Source organism: Mustela erminea, chromosome 1 (assembly GCF_009829155.1).
Source record: "Mustela erminea isolate mMusErm1 chromosome 1, mMusErm1.Pri, whole genome shotgun sequence".
Taxonomy (NCBI): domain Eukaryota; kingdom Metazoa; phylum Chordata; class Mammalia; order Carnivora; family Mustelidae; genus Mustela; species Mustela erminea.
The window spans coordinates 171,683,614-171,705,326 of NC_045614.1; the positions used below are offsets into that span (position 1 = coordinate 171,683,614).

The window sequence follows — 21,713 nt, forward strand, 5'->3', positions numbered from 1 at the left end:
CTCCTGCAAATACACAGGACAGCCTCCCTACACAACCCCCCACCCCCAACAAGGAATTATCCAGTCCTAAAGAGCTATGGTGCTGAGGTGAGAAATCTTGTTCTAGAGCCATCATGTCATTCATTTGTCTGTGGAAGTCCAGTTGGGTCTAATCTTTGACATTCCTTTACTGATCCTTCTACAAATGAGTTTAACTCGATCTAACAGTTCCTTCTAGCAAGTGTTCGTTAAGCATCTACTAAACTAGGTACTGTGAGAGATTCGGAGTACATAGGACTGGTCTCTGCTAGACATAGCTATATATCTGATTTTTTTTTGTATATTTAGCCTCATGATAGCATTTTTTGTGCCATGATAAAGGTAAATAATTTTGAATAGCAGCAGAAAATTAGGGGGAAAAATGAAATAGAATGCTGAGTGAATTCAGCTAGTAGTTCAGAAACAAAAGTGAGAAATCAGAAAAACCAGTTGAAAACAAGTTAAATATATGCAACATTGCTTTTATCATGGTTTTTATTTAAAGTATGTATGCTTTTTAAAAGTGAGTTCCTCTTCCGCTCCTAATGAATCACTAGTTTAAAAATGTTGGTCCACTCTCTTTCAACTGTTTTTTGATACTTTTTCCCATATGAGGCATAATTCATTACTCATGAGTTTGTATTTTATTCTTGGGGCCTTCTGCTTTTATAAATGTTGACATTTATTCCAACAGCAACAAGCGATCCATTTCTGGATTCTGTCCCACCTAAAACTTCTAGAACTCTTGAACAGCCAAGGGCAACACTGGGTAATGTTTTTAACAGAAAAATCCTACTTTGTTTTCCATCAAAAGAAAATCCATGTGAATGCCATTCTTCCAAATGACCATTTCATCCCATCACATCTAATCATTTATTTCATTTTTACTTCTGAATGTATTTTTTTTTTTCTTGTAATGCAGGCATCTTATGTTGCATTTGGGGCATTCTTTCTCTCTCTCGAACTATAATAGATCATTTTTTTTTTCCATCCTTAAAGGAATGAAAAGCTTTGAAAATTGCATGGACCTCTTCATCATCCATATCATCCCATCTCATTCATGTGTTTGTGGCCTGTATCACCTCTCTTCCTTGCATTGACCCTGCCCGGGGTCTGCCACTGAAAAATGGTCATTCTGATCTTTTCTCTTCTTTAAATCATTATTTCATCTACCAGCTTTCAAGACTATATGCATTTTTCATTCTTAGTCATGTACGTGTAGCATGTGCTTTGCAAGACCATCTAAAAGCATGTTAAACTCCGAAAAAAACTCATTTTAACTGGAATTACTTGGTGGGTGGGGTGTTTGTATTTTCAGCTCCAAGTGAAACACCATTTGTTCCTCAAAAATTGGAAATCTTTACAAGTCCTGAAATGCCACCTACAACACCTGGTAACTAATGACATTTTTATGGTTGTGTACTTTGAAAGAACAGATAAAGTGTCAAGAAAAGAATCAGTTTTGTTGGATTTCCAGAGTATTTTCATAGTAAACATTCCCTTTCATTCTCTGTCATGAAATTCTTCCAAAAACTGGGTTATCTGTAGGACTGCCTTGTGATAATTGTCAAAGGATTTCCATAATCGTGGTGTCCATGTATTTAAAGAATTATTTTCTTTCTGTATTCCTTTACACTTTGCTTATCAGAAAGTTGCAATGGAATTACAGATGATAATTATTTTATAATATATTCCTTCTATGTAGCCCAAATCAATACCACCTGGTCAGAGTATTTTTCTCAACGTAGTTTAAATATAAAGAGCACCATGTAGGTTCTGCAATGAGGAAAGATGGGTAAGAGAAGTAACACAGTCTATATGCTATTATAGAAAATTATTTGAATAATGAAGTTCATTAACTCTTGCTGAGGTTAGTCATGAGCTACAGAATTAAAGCAGTTCTGATCCATTCATCTGTTGATGGACATCTAGGTTCTTTCCATAGTTTGGCTATTGTGGACATTGCTGCTATAAACATTCGGGTGCATGTGCCCCTTTGGATCACTACGTTTGTATCCTTAGGGTAAATACCCAATAGTGCAATTGCTGGGTCATAGGGCAGTTCTATTTTCAACATTTTGAGGAACCTCCATGCTGTGTTCCAGAGTGGCTGCACCAGCTTGCATTCCCACCAACAGTGTAGGAGGGTTCCCCTTTCTCCGCATCCTCGCCAGCATCTGTCATTTCCTGACTTGATGATTTTAGCCAGGAAGTGGTGATGCAACATGGGGGCTTAAGTGGGTAGGAGAAGAATAAATGAAACAAGATGGGATTGGGAGGGAGACAAACCATAAGTGACTCTTAATCTCACAAAACAAACTGAGGGTTGCTGGGGGGAGGGGGTTTGGGAGAAGGGGGTGGGATTATGGACATTGGGGAGGGTATGTGCTTTGGTGAGTGCTGTGAAGTGTGTAAACCTGGTGATTCACAGACCTGTACCCCTGGGGATAAAAATATATGTTTATAAAAAATAAAAAATTAATTTTTTAAAAAAATAAATAAATAAATTTGAGAGGGGGGAAAAAAAAAAGCAGTTCTGAACTTCCATTCTCTAAATCCCAAATGTTTGTGCTTCTCCTCTATTGTTCAGTAAGTTATCTTTTGAGTTCTTAACTCTACCTTGTGTTCTTAAATCCCTTAAGAGTGCCCATTTCCCAGTACATTTAGCTCAACAATGTACCTTTGGTTTTTATATGGACAGTTAATTCATCTTGGCCCCAAAACACCACATTTATTGAGCCCCTACTGTGTATAAAGCATAGTGCTGGGCATTCTGGAGATACAAAGAAATAAAAAGTAGTTCTTGTATTCAAGAAGTTTGCGAATTTACAGTTATACCCTGATTGGTCCCTGCAAAATATTATTTATCAAAGCTATATTAAATCTTCTTTCAGCTGCCCAGCAAACTACGTCTATCCCTTCTACACCTAAACGACGCGTCAGGCCCAAAACACCAAGAACCAAACCTGGTAAATAACTGCCTCTTTAACCTCTCAGGATATTTAATTCCAAATAGAGAATGTCCATCTCCTTATCATAAAAAGAGGTTATGTGATTCTATAGATTAAATGTCTATGGGTATTTATGAAATTTGAAATTAAGTGAAGATGAATAAATCAAAATAACAGAAATCAATTTTCAATACTACGTAATTTAAAATTATTTCAGTGATGTTCTTACATGTGAATTTTGGTATAAACCCAGAGGCAGGTACTAATGTCACTGTGTTAGAAAGTAAGATTTATAGTGAAATTTGTTTCCTTGGTATGTATGTATATTTAGGTGTTTATTAGGCTGACAGTTGTTGTTTTGTGTGCCAGCAGTATTTTCAGCTTTGAACTGGGGCTGTGGCTCACAGGAGAGACCATGACTCCCTCTGTCCAATTGCTTATCCTCTTAGAGAGATCATACAGCATAAAGAGTGAGAATCAACATGAAACTATACAATCTGCTTATGGCGCTATAATACTTGTGTGGAAGCTCAGAAAAAAGAAAGAGTTGAGGATGTAAGTCTCAAAATATGTGTAGGGTTCAGACAAATTTGAAGGTGGAGGGAACAACATAAGCATACATTATGGCACAGAATTTGCATGGTACAGCTAGCTTCCCTGGAGGTAATATTTTTCATTGTCAGATAACACACTCAGAATTATGCTCAACAAATCAAGTTTTTGCCTATTCCATGGTAGAATAAATACAGTTTTTTATAGCATTTACTACTATGACTGAACTTATAAATTCTTTCCCAAAACTTGTACTCACTGTATTTGTAAACACTGACAGCTAAATATGGCAGGATTTCAAAAGGGTCATTTGGTTCTTCTTGGGATGATATCTTTTTATTGCCTCTAGGAATCTTAATTTTTTTTTTTTCCTTTCCATCACCAGAAAGAACCACAAGTCCTGGAACAGTTACACCTAAAATTCCTAAAATCCCTGAATCTACACAGACAACACTGGGTAATAATATGTCCTTGGTAGATGGGTTACTTCATTTTGACATGAAAATTCAATGCCTTAGCTTTTGTGTAATGTCTCAGTCTCTGTTCTAATTAGGTCATTTTAACACTACTGAGAATCTCATAAAGTATAACAGCTTGGTGGCTTTTGTGATTTTCAATAGTTGGTCTCATAGCCAGCACATGTGAATTCAGCATCCATCTATTATCCTGTACCTTGGAAAGCTGGCAAACCACTGCTGCCTTCTCTTCTTCCATCCGCCATTGTATGTGAAGTGGAGTCTTAGACACTGTCCTCCATTTTTTTTTTTTTTTTTTTTTTTTGAGGGAGGCCCTCAAGTTCAAATTCAGACTTCCTTTGGAGGAATAGTACTCTATTATGATGTTAGTAGAATTTCTTTGTACTATAGACCATGACATTTTACCTATCAATGATTATTCATTTTAAAACATGCCTAAAGTCTTGAATATGGCTGAGAAATATGAAGTAAGGGTACAAAATTATTATACTGATTTTTTTTAAACAATGGATTAGAATAATTTTGTGTAGTTATTGTGGCCATTTGTAACAATGCTGTTTCTGTTCAAATATACTCTTGAAATGCTTTTTCTGAATCAGATGCAAATTTATGACTGTTTCCTGTTAAATACTTGTCTGTGAAATATTCTTTCAATGGAATATTTCCAAAAAACGTCTAAGATGATGGGTTCATTTCACTTAAAGTATAGGTTTTCCTTTTGATGTTTTAGACACTGAAATGCTTAAATAATGATTTATCAATTATTTTCTTTACTTTTCCAGCTCCCAGTAAAACACCATTTATTTCTTTGAAACCTAAAATTCCTCTCACCCCAGAAGGGACACCCACCAAACCTGGTAATTACCCAAACCTTTTTTTTTTTTTTTTTTAATTTCAAAAGTAGGATTAAAAAATTGTTTCATGTCACTCTTTGGAGCAAGAACTTCTGATTTGTATTTTGTTATTTGATACAATTTTTCCATGGAAAGTGCAAAAATGAAATGCAATGATCTCATTATAACCAGCCCCTCTGATATTATCATAGTGTTGCCCTGAGCTTTTGGGTGGACCATTTTGTTCATAACCATCACAGAGAAAATACAGAAATAGAGTGATGGGGGTGATTGAGGACTCCCTTGTCTAGGACTACGAAATAATTTCCAATACCAGAGTGGACTGGAATTCTGATCACACTGAACAGTAGCTTTTCAGCCTGAAAGGGGGGAAGTGTTTCCATCCCCTAAAAACTCTGCCCTTCTTTTAAGACTTCTCATTCTCCAGCTGCAAGATTGGAAAGGATGGGATTTTCCCAATGCTCCCTGATTTACTTTCTGAAATGAAGCTGATTTCTGAATACTGACTTTTGTTTATTTCTCAGGCGTAATAATGGTGTTTTGCTGAAGAGAAGAAGGCTCTTTTGCAGGGCAAGATTATTGCATTTGTGTAATTAATAACAGAGATATTCCCCTGCCTTTAGATGGAAGGACATACTGAATGACCAAGTTTTCTTTTTTTTTTTCTTTTTTCTTTTTTTTTTTTTTCTGTTTATCCAGAGTCTATACAGCCGTTTAAATGTTGACTTCCAGGAATCCCCTTATACTCAGGAAGTCTGTCAATGCAAATCATTTTCCTCCAAATTTTAAACTTATCTTCAGGGTTTTTCTCACTGTCACATTCTATGGATTTTTCACTAATGGGTGTTTACAAAGTACGATCATTAAAACAATTTTCTAAATAAATGGACATGATTTATTTTTTTGCAGTGAAATGGGCAAGGAAGAAAAATGTAACTGCTCAGAAAAAAGAATTCTCAAGACTCCCTTTAAAGAGGCAGTGAGATTTCCAGGTGTAGGTGTCAGACTAGAGGAAATTAGGGATTAGGCAAAGGGAGTGTAGTTGATGCTGTGACCATGGGTGAGGTTTCCAAGTCAGAGAAATGGAATGAAGTTTCACTCTTACCCAGAGGGTTTATTTGGAGAAAAAAGTATAGCTAATGAAACTCAAGAGCTCTAACAGTTTAAATCAAAGAACTTTGACAGCTATATGAGAGAAGGGCTTAATGTACATTTGTTTAAAAATCATGCTTAGAGGGCTTTGGAATTAGGTTATAACTATTATGCTGTACTTTGGAGAGAAGGTTATTATCTAGCAGACTGAAAAATATTACCGTGTGTTTAGACCACCAAATTTAAATAAATGTCTCTCCAATCTAAGTATTTCTGTTATTACAAGATAAAAATTTGAAAAGACAAAAAAAGCCTTCGGATGTTCTTAAGAGTTTAAACTAGTTAGTTACATTAGTAATTTCATTGGTTTCTAAAGAAAGATTTATAAGAAATTCACTCATACAAGTAAGGGGAGAGGATGTGTTCTTATTCTAAGCTCTTCGAGCAAAGAGACTTCTTTGATTCGACATTTTCTTTTAACATGTGGCAAATTATTTGGAAGCCAATGAGTTTTATATTCCTCTGATTTCTACCTTCTGATCACCTAAGAAAAGCCACGCTTTCCCCCCTCGTATCAAGTATTAGGACTTCGGAATCTGCACCTACATTTACATCCACTTAAGTTGACCACCAGTGGTCTGAGGCAACACAAAGTAATGGATCTCTGCAAAACGGTGCTTGGCTTCTAGCTTTTTAAAATGTATTTATTTTTACTTGAGGGCAGGCCACCATTTAGCTCTGTGGAAGATTTCTGTCACTAGCCAAGGTTCAGGAGAGCAAATAAACCACCAAAACCTTTTTTATTTGAGTGATTCATTGCCTTCCCCAGCCCTCTCCTCACATGCTGCTATTTTTCCATCTCACTTTCCCTGCAAATTGCTTGCTTTTCCTTTGGTTTTCCTTTGTGGTTACACTAATGAGTAAAAACCCACAGTGGGTTTGGCTTGTTTTATAAGCATAATCCACCGCTTTCTTGAAAATCCCACCATGTACCATGTCCCAACTTGTCTGCCTCATCCAGCGAGAAATGCTTCCTTCACAGTTAATCTTTAAGATGGTGGTGACATTTGGCTCTTCAGGCTTTTAACAGACTGGAAAGAGAGAGAGAGAGAAAGAGAGACCTCCAATTATAGGTTTTTTTTTTTTACACAGTTCTCTAACACAGGGGATAGAAGTATAAATTTTTCTCATTTTAGTCACAAATCTGGGAGCCAGGTATTTTTCTTTTGTGTTGAGGTGAGTGGTATAGTTATTTGCATGCCACTTAACATTTTTATTCCTTTGCCCATAATACCTTAAAATTGTTAATTAGAGGAAATCTTGTCAGAAGATGTACTTGCTTTTAATAAACCCTGACATTAGTATTTCTAGGTACAGGTGAATTAGATGCTTAATTGAGGGCCTCCATACCTATTTGGTTTCCATTTCAGTGAGGAACTCAAAAATACAGATTTTTGTTTATAAAATTCATAAGACCACATTCTTTAATCTTTGTAAATTCTAAAAGATGCTACAAGTAGCAAATTTTACTTTTTCACAGTTAAGAAGGCAACTTGGTAGGGCGCCTGGGTGGCTCAGTGGGTTAAGCCGCTGCCTTCGGCTCAGGTCATGATCTCAGGGTCCTGGGATCGAGTCCCGCATCGGGTTCTCTGCTCCATGGGGAGCCTGCTTCCTCCTCTCTCTCTCTCTCTCTGCCTGCCTCTCTGCCTACTTGTGATCTCTCTGTGTCAAATGAATAAATAAAATCTTTAAAAAAAAAAAAAAAGAAGGCAACTTGGTAGAAATTAAGACATGAATTACATCCTCAAAATTTCAAAAAGAATTTTTGTTTCCCATTTTCAGATATGGACTTTTTTGATAGTTACTATATTTAATGTATTAATGTACTACTTACTTAGCCTATCTCCTGTAGAATCTGAGACACCCAGACTCCTCCCACCCTCTCTCTCTTTTTCTCTCTCTTTCTCTCTTACACACACACAGAAACACACAGAAACACAATTTTTGCCTAGCTATGTGTACTTTAGTCTGATATATCACTTCGGCTTTGCAGTTTATCTGTTTTTATCTATTTCTGGATAAGTTCTTGAGAAATGAAAAAAAAAATTTTTTTTTTTGGTCACAGACATGCTAATGAACAATGCCACCTTTTATAACACCTTCTATCTATTATACATTGCTTTCAGAATAAATGAAAATTCTCTACCTGCAAAATTTTTTGCTATATGTTCTATATTTTAGATACTAAAGAGTCTCTATCTATTTCTCCAAATCCTTCCACAGCCCCTAGTCCAGAAACATCATCCTGGTAAATGTAGTCTAAAAAATATAACTGACAAAATGATGTAATTTCTTTTAAGCTGGTTGGTGGGTGCCATGTTAATTACTTTTTCTGTAGGAAAAAAATGACAAAGAATCTTCACTTTTTTCTGTCTTGGAGATTGAGTTCCTTTTTTATTTTCTTCTTGACAGAAAAGAATTCTTTTTGTTCTATAGAATAAGAAATCTATTGGATAATCTTTTTTTTTTAAGGCCAAATACTCTTTTTTTTTTAAAGATTTTATTTATTTGACAGACAGAGATCACAAGTAGGCAGAGAGGAAGGCAGAGAGAGAGGAAGGGAAGCAGGCTCCCTGCTGAGCAGAGAGCCCGATGTGGGGCTTGATCCCAGGCCCCTGGGATCATGACCTGAGCCAAAGGCAGAGGCTTTAACCCACTGAGCCACCCAGGCACCCCTTGGATAATCTTTTTAAAAGCACAGATATTGTAACCAAACTATATTCAGCACAAAGTATCATTTACTTACTGCCAATTTGAAAAACATTGGAAGGATTGTTATCTTTCAGAATATTTAAATGATATTGTTATTTAATTTGTTCAGTGTTTGATGACATCTGAGATTACTTTTTGACTTCTTTGATTTGCTAACCAGAATGAAATAAATTTCATATGTAAACCAATTTGCTCACCAGTAATAAATACTAGTAAATATGAGGAACTATATGAACCATCAAGGCCCTTTTTACCTTTTTAGATCATATATTCAATTCATTTTTTTTTTTTTTTTTTAAGAATATCAGATCCAGCCAGGCTGAAAAATCACCCAAAACTAACAGATCTCAGACCTGGCTATAGGTCTGTTAGGTCTTTTTCCTCTTCCTACTTCCTTGGACAAATCTGACCATCCTAATTAAAAACAAATTGGCAGGTGATGGGATACTCTGGCCAGCTTTGGAGAGGCTACCCTGACCTTGCTTTAAAGCTGTATCTCCTCAGGCACTAGGAAAAATCTTCAGAATATTAGGTAGTGGAGAAAATAGCTGAAAATCAACAAAAACCAGAATTCTCAATTTTTACTTTTATTGTGGTTTGTGGAAAGGATGTGGAATGATCTTTAGTGTAATAAGCCATAGAACCCGATTTTTCACCAGTGAGAGAACAGCTTTGAGAGTAAAGGACATTTAATTTTTCTGTCTTTAAATGGTGATCTTTAGCATCGGCTTTGATAATAATTATTTTATTGCAGCCCCAAAACCTCAGACTCTACCACCATCACAGTCAACTCTAGTCAACCACCAATTACAGTCAACACAGTCAACTCTTATTAATGAAATTTCCTTTGATGAGTGAAGAAGAAACCTCTTCCTTAGGACCCTTTATGTTCAATTTTGTCCTTACCTTGGGCTTTTTAAAAAATTTGTCCTTCAGATCTTCATTTCAGCCATGTGGTCAGATGATACACTCTTTGTTTTTGCTTAACTAAGCAGAGGCTCTAGAAGCCGTGCTGATTTTGATTGAACACATGCTCTGTCATCCTCCTTATATTTGAGCACTGTGTCCCAAGCTTGTTTTAACCTAGTTGTTTCCAGTGGAGGACCTTGGCTTCCCTCTTTTTGCAGACATTTTTGTGTTTTCACATTCAGAGGTGTTTCTCTTATTTTCAAAACTCTGACATTCACAGATTTTCTTGAAAAGTAGTAGGATCTTTCCAGATCTAAATATCCTGATGTGTCACTGGGCAATTCATTAAGGGAAATAGAAAAACTAACCCCAATATTTATAGCTTTTTCTTCAGAAGAGCAAGAAATGTGTTCTGCTGGTGCCATCCTGGCCAATTACCCGTATTTTCCTTCATAACACAAGCTGTTGGTCACTTTAGGGCATTCATGTCTTCCTGAGAACCATGCCTTCGTTTGTTTTTTTCCATTTCTTCTTCCAAACTTAACTGACAAGACTACATTTTTTTTTCATTTTGTCTAAAAACACAGGAATCTATTTGAATAAAAAAGGACTATCTCACATGGATTAAAGTTTCACTGTTTATATATAATCACTCAACTTGGTAATTAGAAATCAAGGATTTTTCATATCTAAAGGTTTTATCATTTTTCCTTTGATTTTGATTCCTTCCTGATGGTTTTCATGCACTCCTAGCACCTGGAACTCTGGAAACAAAACCTTCAACATTAGGTAATGCAGTTATTGGAGCAAGTGAGCTTTGTTTCCTCTTTTCCTATCTGTTGGTATCTTTAGTACAGGCTCACATTAACAGATTCATCCATTGATATCCCTTTGTGTATCTGTGTTCTTTGTTCTTACTTGCAGAGAAAAAAAATTCTTTAGTTTTATAAACTGTATCTCATTTTTAGAAAGCATTCCTTGAAATAATTTCTGAATTCAAAACCTTTTTATACATGCTGTTAACTTGTAAAGTTTTTAATGCTAAATGAAAAATTCCTTTTGAATCTTGGGCCAAATAGAGTTTAATTTGTATCCCTAGTGGCTCCTTAAAGGTGTCTTTCTCATGTTCTTGTTAAACATACACCTTCAAAACTTTCAGGAGACTGTCTTCTCTAAGCTTTACAAAGTTTTGAGTTTTCCATCTCAAAATGGAAGAATAAGGAGATCTTTAACATATACATATATATATGTTTTATATATATGTATATGTATACATATGCATATGTACATGTATATATGTATATGTTAAAGACCTCATTTAACTGGGTAAATGGTGATAGAAATTTGCAAAACAGAAGGATACATACCCACAATAAATCAAAGAACTTAAATATGCTTTTAAGATATATTTAGTATTATCAGTTTTTAGAGCTACTGCTCTTGTATTAACTAGCTAATTTTCTTTCTTCAGCTCCACCAAAGACCAAACGACCAGGTCGTCGCCCCCGTCCTAAAACCACACCTAGTCCAGATGTGCCCAAGTCCAAACCTGGTAAATGTAATGTTCAGGGTTCCAGTAAGCATAGAAAATGGAATATGATAGCTTCTGATATGATAGCTTCCTACTACCCAAGTAGCTGGGCTTTAAGAAACAGTATAGTTGATTTTTATATTTAAGCATCTATCCTTCCTATGTTTATGATATACTGTTATTTTTTATTTGTAACTATTAGGTACCCACAGCAATAGGCTGGCCCACAAGTGGATTATTAAAGTAGGGCACCCTAAAAGTCTCACTTAGGATGTGTCTTTATGGCAGATGGTGTGTGGGAAAGCAGGAGGAAGGGGGTGAAGGGGAAAAGTAGAAGGGAAAATCACATTCAGAAAAAAATAGGGCTTAAGAATGAGGAGTAATATTTCCTTCCTCAAGATGCTGCTGCTTAATATAATTAGTGTTCTTGCTTTTTGCTTCCATAGTTCTGGAACCTGCTACAGTACCCCCGGAGCCTTTGGTGCCCACAATCGGTAATTCTACTGACCTCCACTTGCTTTCACGGAATGTCACTTTTGCTTTTCCAACTTTCCACCCAGGCATGACTGCAGTTTCACCACACCATCATAATTTCATTCCATGCTTTTCCTTACATTTCCTATCTGGGTCTGAAGAGCCTGAAGATAGGAGACTTCTAGAAGAATCCTACCTGTGTTCTTCTTTAAGGAAAGTCTGTGGTCTTGGATGCAGCTTCCTGGTTCTGCACAAACCCTTTGTCCTTCCATGTCCTGTTGAGAAAACCTTTTCCTCTTTCTCACACAGGGACTTCTGTGCTCATCCTGGACTTGGCAAACGGTGAAATTTTATTCCAGTGCCATGATTATCATTTCATTGCTTTACTCATTCAACTTGTAAGATCTTTTCCCTCTTAAAAAGCTGCATGAAATAATGGCTTCTTCAGCTTTCTGTTTCTTTGAAGAATGTTTTTGAGTATATTTTGATAATGAGAGGCATAAACACCGTTCTTTTTCCAGGGTCTAATAGGAAAATAATGTGGTCTTTGTAACTTGAGAACATTAGTAGTCCCAAACTTGTTTTATTGTTTGGGGTACTAATGCTATTTGACTATTACTCTTTCATGAAAATCTCTCAGCATTCACAGTAAACCTGCTTTACTTTGGAAAATTCCAGAAATCTGTAGCCATGTGAAATTCTGTATCATTTAGAGTGTTTATGGATTATTTTCTAGGTCTCCTACTAAGCAAGTTTCAAATTTCCACTTACTATTTTTATGCTGAAAAACCTTAGTGTTAAGAAATAAAACTATTGTACTTGTCATCTCTGAAATTACTTATGTAGAAAAAAGTCTTATCATCGTTCTCATTTCTGTGCTCAAAGGTACATATTGAGCATTTCCTAAAGATTTTTCCTTTCTGAAAAAATTAGGAGAAATGGACATATTTCCCATCCTTCCCATACCCCATAAATTAATTTTGTTGTATATCCAGTGAATTTATACAGGATCTTTGCTCAAGCCTATATGTCTTTAATCATGACAGTTACGACCATGACAATTATTGCTAATTTTTAAACCTTTCTCTTTAGCATCAAAACCATCCAAAAGACCTAAAACCACACGTAGACCAGATGCGCTTCAAATCCAGCCTGGTAATCACTACTTTCACTGCCTTGATCTGTAACTAGGAAAATGGTGTGTAAGTAACACTAATCTTGACATTCACAGCTCTGCTATGACACTAATTACAGGAACTTTTTTCCTTCAGATTCAAAACCACCAAAGCAATTACTTCCTAAATCCCAAACCCCAGCACAACCAGATATGCCACCAACTAAACCCGGTAAACATAATTTCCTGTGCTTTAGTTTAAAAAGCTTTTTCTTTGGGAATGTTGTTGAAAACTTTTATAATTTACCATACTATATGAAGCATAGAAACCCAAGTATGATTTTGTTCATTACCTTTTCAAAGTAACCACATTAATTGTTAAATGAACAAACCAATATGTAGAAAGTTAGTCAGTTTCACATCTGATAGTCTGACAGTTTCCACTTTCTTAGCATTTTTAGATTTTGTTTTCTGAATTTGGGTATGTAATGAATAAAAGCCTGGTTTTTCTATATCTGGAACATATTTGAAAGTGATTTTAGCATTCACCACTAGATAAGACTCGAAAGGCTGGCATAGTGTTCATGCTTTGTAGGCAATAATCAGAGATTGGCTTCCTCTAAAATACCTTAATGGCATTTTAAACAGCAACAATTACCTAAGTGATTTCTTATGAAGTAAGAAGATATTTATATAATAGTTCTAAAAATTCAACTGCTTTGCAACTGAAAATTTCTCCTAAGGTTCCAATTAGTACAAAATTCTGATTTAGTAAGAGAGTACTCTTATAATTAATAAGCTTATAAAGAAAGCAATTTATATCAACTTTAGAATAAATCACGTTCTGTATCTTATGAATTAAACATCAGTAAGCACCAGAAAGTTTGGACTTCTTTATTTTTCTTACTTCTATCTGTTTATTTTTTATGATGCAGTCTTTGAGCCTGTTACATTGGAGACCGAAGCTCCCTCCCCAACCATAGGTAATGAGGTCTTCCTTCTTGGTTGATGTCTCTTTGAGTTCGCCCTTCTCATCTGTCATTAACTGTATTCTCTTATGTATATGATGCTCATTGATCATTTTTTCATTCATTTCCAAAACATTGTTTGTTATTTTTAACAGGGAACTTTTCAACATCAAAAGGCATTCTTACTTCTGCTGCTCACTTTATAACCCCTAAATGTCATTCTTCCTTTGATCACCTTCAGAGGCATTTAGATTGCTTGCAGCAATGGATGCTGTCAAGGATTGCAGGGGCTGAGAGCACAGCCATCCTGCAATCCAGGAAATCTTGAAGATTTCTGCTTTTATGTGTCTGCAATTTATGGTTATGGGAGAGGAGCAGTTAAAAAGCTGGTTGGGGCTGGAGACAATACCCAACTGTCCATTTCTTGCAAAAGTCCTTTTCTTTTTGATCCTGTACTGTTCAAATGCACCTGGACACTTCTGCCGACAAATTCATCTTGAGACGCTGATTTCCCAAGCAAAACAAGGATTTCCTTTTTTGTCTGAAGGCAAACAGTTTTGAATATTCTTACATCCTGTTGTGCTCACTTTCTCCACCTCTCCTGTACGCCATGTTTTCCATTAATTTAGAAGATGTTGTCAGATGTGGCTTCAACCAACTCTGCTGTTATGTCTTTGCAAAAGAAAATCTCCCTACAAATGTTTACAGTGTCTTCATGATAAGATCTTTAATGTTACATTTAGTCTTTTGGACTTAATGAAAAATAGAGATACCAGTTTAAATCCAAGGAGTTACAAATCAGAATTTCATGTCTATGCATAATTCATTCATTTCAGAATATTATAGAATTCTAGGAAACCTAAACAAAAAGTTGAATTATTACTCTTCAAACTTTTTTCTTAATTATCTCTGTTGCCCACTTAATTATTCATTTCAAATAAATAAATAAATAAAGGAGAAATAGTAAAAAATAATACCCCATTTATTATGGAGAAAAGCCCCAAGTTTATCTTTTGCATAACTGTCACATATCTCCAATAAACAGGCTAATTGAGAACATTTTTAAAGATTCTCCTCACCATCGCAGTTCCTCAAAACAAATACCAGTGGTGGTGAAAGCCTTCCAAATACTAACAGAAGCTTTTGCAGTTTTTTTTTAAATTAATTTTTTAAGATTTTATTTATTTATTTCACAGACAGAGATCACAAGGAGGCAGAGAGACAGGCAGAGAGAGAGAAAGGGAAGCAGGCTCCCCGCACCCTGCAGGCTCCCAAGCTCCCCTGCTTTTACAGCTTTTAGTAGTAATTTAAATATTAGACAACAGTGATGTTTTTGGAACCAAGTTTCCAATGTAGTTGGAATCAGATAATTAAATACAGAAAAAGGCCTCATAGTGATGCAAAATATAAAAGGTATGCCTATTTTGTGAGATAAATGGATACCAGAGTACAGCCAGTAATTAAGACCAAATACTATTTTTATGGTGTTCAGAAATGCTTTTTAATCATTACAGAGTAAAGAAGATTCATTTTCAAGATAATTTTCCTTCTTTTTGTACAGTTCTTAAATTTCTGTTGTTTATTGCTTTTGGTCAGTTCCTGCCACAGACCTTGAACCTGTAACTCTGAGAATTGAGACTCCCATGACAACGTTGGGTAATGATTTTTTATGTCTTAAAGCAAGTGCATTTTCTGCCCATTATCTAGTCCGTTCTGCTACTATCTTGGTCAAGGGGTTCTCTTTTTCTAAGGTTTTCCTCATCGCCCTCTCTTGTCACTCAATTATATTCTTCACTTTGAATATTGAAGATGTTTAAAGTAAGTTACTTGGTTAGTTACTTGGTTAAGCCTGTACGCAGCTGGTATAGAGCATCTATTTTCCACATTATCCAGTTTCTTAGTGCTTTACAGAGCCTCCGATTCTGCTCAGTGTTCTGTGGTAAAGCTAAATTTCAAATACAATTAGGAGTGGCTGCTCTATAACATCAATTTTAGTTCTGTGACATTGACAGAAGGTTGTGTTAAGACAGGCAGGGCATTTTTATTGTCTACCAATGATTTTAAGAAATGAAATGTACTTATTCTAATGTTTAATGGGAGGTATGTCTAAGCCAAATAATTTCTAAGTACAATCTCCCCAAAACAGGTGAGCCTGTGTCCCTCTCTGATCCAGACATGTTATGTTTCTGGGGTCAGGATCCTTTTTGAAAATCTGACACCAATAATAATAAGCTTTTTGGATTGTTAGAATAATGTTATATATTCTTTGTCAAAAGAACTGTCAGTGGACCGGTCCCCCCAAATTTTCTTGCATATAGATGACAAAATTCCCAAACCAAAGAGGCAAATTTATTAAGTCTTAGAAAATCTAGCAAAACTTTAGCGAAACTTTAGAAAACCTAGACCCATGTATCATCCGTTCTTGAGTATCTGGAGTTATAAGACAACATTAACCAGTTTCCTTTCTTCAGCTCCAAAAACTTCACAACGACCAAGGACACGTCGTCCACGTCCCAAACATAAATCCACACCGAGCCCAGCTACATCTCAGAGCAAACTAGGTAAATATGTGGCTCCTGATGCCTGTGGAACCCTGTGGTATATGATTTTGGGGTGACAGTTTAACTCGCCAGCTAATAGATCCTGGGACCCTTCAGGGTGAAGGCCTGAGTAACAAGAGCTCTGGTTAAGTCTCTGTGATTTTCTTGTGCTTCTCGGTGTCTTCTTGGTACCTTTGTATTTGCTTTCTCTGAAAAATTATATTTTCTCTTTGATTCTGGTTTATCAAAAGCTTACTTAGTTAAGTATATGACTAGCATATTTAGTTCACTTAGTCACACATTTTATTAAGTGCTACATTAGCATCTGTGAAAAATAGAAATAACAAATGACTTCGTTGAGGAAGGAAATTTCTCATGTAGAAACTGTTCATAAATAGATATAAAGGAATATGGGCAGAAGCAACATATTTATTGAGTTTTACCAGCTGTCAGGCATGTAGTTAATTGTTAGAGAAGTGAAAGATTATGCTGGTATGCATAATGAGGACCTCGAAATTTATACAGCTTGTGGATCGGTTGTAGTGATAGACAGGAATAATATAAACAGAGGTGGGGTGGTACCAGATGTGTGGATGATAGCAGAAGAGTAGGAATTAGAAGGGCAACCTGATTGGGAGAAGAGGAAAAGACAATGTTCACTTAGCAGATGCTCAGAAATTTTGGTCAATAATGCTACTTTTAGATGGGTCCATGAAGAAGACTTTGAATGATTGATTTCAATGATAGGATTTACAGCATACTCTCCTATCCTCCTGTCAGGTCTTTTCTGCCCTGATAACAAAGAAATGCACTGACAAGTTTTGCATACTGAATGACCCTCCGTATCTTGTTCTTTTATATGACTTCAGTTGGACAGAAGTCTTGGTCTTTTTCCAAAGTGGACTCTCAAAAAAAAAAAAAAAAAAAAGCATCATCTGTTCCGGTTATTCATTATAGTATCTGCTTAAAAATATCAACTATTTCCTCCGTCATGATCTAGGGCCTTTTTTTCCCAATAAATTATACTTTCACATTCAATTCTCATAATTTTTATTTTTATTTTATTTTTTTTTAAGATTTTATTTATTTATTTGACAGAGAGAAATCACAAGTAGATGGAGAGGCAGGCAGAGAGAGAGAGAGAGAGGAAAGCAGGCTCCCTGCCGAGGAGAGAGCCCGATGCGGGACTCGATCCCAGGACCCTGAGATCATGACCTGAGCCGAAGGCAGCGGCTTAACCCACTGAGCCACCCAGGCGCCCCCAATTCTCATAATTTTTAATCATAATGTTACTAGACAGATGCCTAAAGATTTTTCTAAGCAGGGTTTTTCGTTGTGTTATCAGATAATATAAAAACAAGAAAGGCTTGGAGACATGTGGAGATACTAAGGATATAACCATTTCATAAGAACAAATATCTTTGTACCCTTACTTCAGAACTTTAAAATTTTTGCCTTTTGGCTATAAAAACAGTGGCACACAGGTAAAGTTCATTTTTAAGAGAGTGTGAAGACTTTTCTCATGGGTTTAACATTTCTTTTTTCAATTACTTTTGATCATTACTTGCTACAGACTCTGAACCCATTACTCCTGGGACATATTTAGGTAATGATCCTTTATGTCCTTTAGCAAGTGCTTTTTCTTGTTCACTGTCAAAGTTCTCTGTGGTGCGATATCGATGATGTTGTCATAATTTGTTATCATCCCATTACGGTATTCAGCTTACAATATAAAAGCCTTTCTAACAGAAATGTGTATGGACTCAGTAAAGACCACTATCTGCCCACATCCCAGCTTGAGACTGCATCATGTCAGTCTCAGTCTGTTTAAACAATGTTGTTGGTTAGAGCTAAGGTCCGAATATGGTTCTCCATATATCCCTTCCTTAGGCCACCAATGCATTATCGATTATGATACCATGAATTTTCTTTAGGCATCTTACTTTCTGTATTTGAAGTTCTCCCTAACTTTTTACTTCATGGTGTTTCAGCTCATTTTGTATGCTTAATCTAGTGAGTTTACCAGGTAGAAAATTTGCCCAGGCTTAGGAATTCTAAATTATAATTAGAAGTGAATACTCTAATGTGCTTTGAACTTCTCTCTCATCATCATATTTTAGGGGCAATTTGTAACCAGTTTTGGATTAGGGACAACTTTCAAAGAAATGATGGCTCCTCATCTTCACTTCTAAACACAATTTTATTGTAACTTAGTCTTTGACAAACTCTCAATTTTAAAAGGAAACCTATTAATATATCAAAGGAGGAAATATTAAACCAAAGTAACAAAGCTTTCTCCACTCAGACTGACAGATTTTAGAAAGCTTAGCCATATCATCTTATTCAGAGTTTATGGAACCATCAACATTATATTAACCCTAAATTTTCTTCCTTCAGCTACAACAACAAAGAGACCTCGTCGTCCACGCCCCAAAGCTAAAACCACACCCCATCCAGAAGTACCTCAGCCCAAACTGGGTAAATATGTGGTTTCCAGTTTAAGGAATTCAAGCAGTCTACCCCAATTGGGAACCTAAATTCTGAGGACAACTGGTCTAATATACCATCACAAACAGTGGTTCTTCCTTACCTTTTTATATCAAATGCCATTCTTTTCCCTAAGGACTTAGTCTCTAAGCAAATGTGTATTAGCTTCCTTTTGGCAATCTGTAGTATGTGTGGTAAACAGACCCTAGAGTGACCCGCTTTTCCTCACCCCTCTTTCCTCCCACTCCCGTAGTTCTGCCTCTTGGTATTAAACATAGTATAAACCATCTTTTCCCTGCTCTTTCCCCCTTAGAAGGCTTAGAAGCATTATTTTTACTGGGAAAATGAATTTTCTGACATTTCATGCACTCACAAAAATCTATTTGGTTTCTCTCATTGATTTTGGTCAGTTCCTACCACAATCTTTGAACCAGTTATACTTAGAACCGAGGCTCCAGTGACCACACTAGGTAATGACACATTTTGTCCATCAGCATCTGCTTTTCATGCTCATTTGAAACCCATTTCATCACCTTCATAACCACAGCTGCTTCTGCTTCACAAGACTCATGTGTCATCCTCTATTGTCATTCAGTTGCTTCTTAATATATTGAAGAGCATTAAAACCACTCATTTATTTTTAAAAGAGCCAAGTATGAACTAAGTCTAGCATATGTGTCTGCAATGTAATGCATTTGAATTTATAGCATTTCACCTCCATGTAACCTATTAATCACATTTTTTGTTGTTGAGTTTCAAATATATGGGGTTTGGGGTGAGGGTATCTATCCTTGATCTAAATTAAATATTGTCACAGCTCTTACAGTGTGACATAATTCTTGTGGAGATCTAAATTCTCACATTTTTATTTTGTGCATGATTTTGTTTTTTGTTTCGCCATTTTAGGTAATGATGTGGTCTTCTTTCAGTAAAGGGTGAAATAGAAAACGTGCTCAATGCTAATAAATTTAAATTATAAGTGCCATCATTAGTTTAAATTCACCCCATACTTTCTCTACCACCACCATAACTCAGTAAAGGTTTGGAACTTTTTTTCATCTAGAGATCCTTGTGAGAATATCCTTGTTATATAAATGCCTGTTTCTGTGTGACTTTTGTCTTTCATAATAGTGTAAATCACATTAAAGGCAGTTATTGTAATGGAAGCAAGTATTTTAACCTCAAAGGAAAAATTTTCTGAAACTTCAGAATTGAGAACAAGTATACTTCTATCCACACTAAGAACACTCTGTTAACCTGAGGTTTTCTTTCTTCAGCTCCCAAAGTGTCTCAGCAAACTCATCATCCACCTCCCAAACCTGAAACCACAGGGAGTCCTGACGCCCTTCAGACTGAACTGGGTAAATTGGGCAGATCCTGGTGAAGCCCATTCCCATAGGGTCCAGAGAAAGTGAAGGAGGAATTTAGAGTTAACAGCCACTTCTACTCTAGAGTAGCCAGGGAGAACATGGTTGGGGGGCTTTAGGTGGTAGTATGAGGGATATTTCTTATGCTTGTGAATTAGAATCTTCTCTCTAAATGTTTGACTTCTCATTCAGTTTTATTCATTTTTTAAATATGGAAAGTATGTGATGGAATGAAATAGCTACAGACCAAATCATGTTTGGGTAAATAGAAAATTGGTGTTGTTGTTGTTGTGTTGTTGTTATGTGTCAGGCACTATAGTTAGTACTTCATTTTTTTTCCCATTTTTTCCCACTTTTTACAATTTGAATTCAGTTAATTAATATATAATATATTATTGGTTTCTGATATAAAGGTTATTTCTTGCTAATTACAAAGCGAAGTCAACACTAGGTAATGAAGCTCTAGGGCAGGAGTTGGCAAACATTTTCTATGAAGGGCTAGATAGTCAATATTTGGGGCTTTGTGAACATATTTGCATATTTTTCTTTTGTTATTTTACAACCACTTAAAAAATGGAAAAAATCGTTCCTGTGTGGGCTATATGAAAATAAGCTGTGGGTGAGACTTGGTCTATGGGCCATTGTCTGTCAACCCTTGGTTTAAAGAAACAATAATCAGGGTGGGCCAGTAGTTAGGAAGGACTGAATGTTGTAATCACTGTAGATGTGCATGGCTGGGGAGGAGGCAGGTGGAGAAGTACAACAAGAAGGACATATGCAGAGGGCCGGTGAGGAGAAGCAGAGGCTTCCTTGAGCAGCTGAGGCTGTCTGGCTTCTAAGTCTTGATCAGAACATTTCACTGAGGCTGCTGCAGCTAAATGAGCCCAAATGATCAGTTGAAAATGTATGTTGAATGTTGCACTTAGGAGTTTGGATTTCATGTAGGTCTCAACCAGAATCTGTATATGGTCATGCTTTCCCTGCTTATCCTGCTATAACTCCGACTGAGTGCCCGTCCCTTATCCTGCTGTTTTAAGAGCCTAATCCTAATCCTAAAAGCTTAATCTTATTGACCAAGTTCTTCGTCTCTTTCCAAAAATGAGTTTTCAGCAAGCTTGGTATGGTCTATTTTGGTATATTACTTATACTAAGATCATGAAAGAGTGAGACACGTCTGGGGCACTTCACAGGGACAATTGTCTACTACAGAGATAACACTTACTAAGTAATAAATTGATACCCAAGTGCAGAGAGACTCCATATCCTTCAGCTCAGAACATTAGTAGTTTTTGCTTGGTACTCTAGATACATTATTACTTAGATACAATTATTTTTGCAGTTCTGAGATTGTGTAAATGTTTAACACTTGATTTTTGTTTTTTTGTTATTTTTGGTCCATTCCTGCTACAGTCCTTGAAGCAGTCACTCCTATGAAAGAGGCTCCAGGGACTGCATTTGGTAATGCCACTTTCTGACCTTCAGCAAAAACTTCCCCTGCTCATTATCAAACTCATTCCACTCATAGCCATTCACTTACATTCTTTATCTTTGGAGTTGAACATGCATAAAACAAATGACTTCTTGTTCTTATGAGATTCACACCTGAAT

General features: G+C 36.1%; 1 protein-coding gene across 36 annotated transcripts in view; it reads left to right on the forward strand.

Moving 5' to 3' along the window:
* Nucleotides 1-21,713, forward strand: part of ABI3BP (ABI family member 3 binding protein) — a 256,296-nt gene that overhangs the window by 133,361 nt on the left and 101,222 nt on the right. For 30 of the 36 annotated variants that reach the window (XM_032350494.1, XM_032350563.1, XM_032350612.1 and 27 more), the window contains 12 exons: nucleotides 713-787; nucleotides 1,337-1,411; nucleotides 2,913-2,987; nucleotides 3,907-3,978; nucleotides 4,780-4,854; nucleotides 11,096-11,176; nucleotides 11,602-11,649; nucleotides 12,722-12,784; nucleotides 12,901-12,975; nucleotides 13,679-13,726; nucleotides 15,308-15,367; nucleotides 16,183-16,272. In XM_032350494.1, coding sequence (XP_032206385.1) covers nucleotides 713-787; nucleotides 1,337-1,411; nucleotides 2,913-2,987; nucleotides 3,907-3,978; nucleotides 4,780-4,854; nucleotides 11,096-11,176; nucleotides 11,602-11,649; nucleotides 12,722-12,784; nucleotides 12,901-12,975; nucleotides 13,679-13,726; nucleotides 15,308-15,367; nucleotides 16,183-16,272 — 837 coding nt within the window. Of the gene's footprint in view, nucleotides 1-712; nucleotides 788-1,336; nucleotides 1,412-2,912; nucleotides 2,988-3,906; nucleotides 3,979-4,779; nucleotides 4,855-11,095; nucleotides 11,177-11,601; nucleotides 11,650-12,721; nucleotides 12,785-12,900; nucleotides 12,976-13,678; nucleotides 13,727-15,307; nucleotides 15,368-16,182; nucleotides 16,273-17,824; nucleotides 17,858-18,648; nucleotides 18,730-19,148; nucleotides 19,209-20,015; nucleotides 20,100-21,503; nucleotides 21,564-21,713 lie in introns of all 36 variants that reach the window. The other 6 variants (XM_032350767.1, XM_032350777.1, XM_032350780.1 and 3 more) reach the window with 5 other exon arrangements.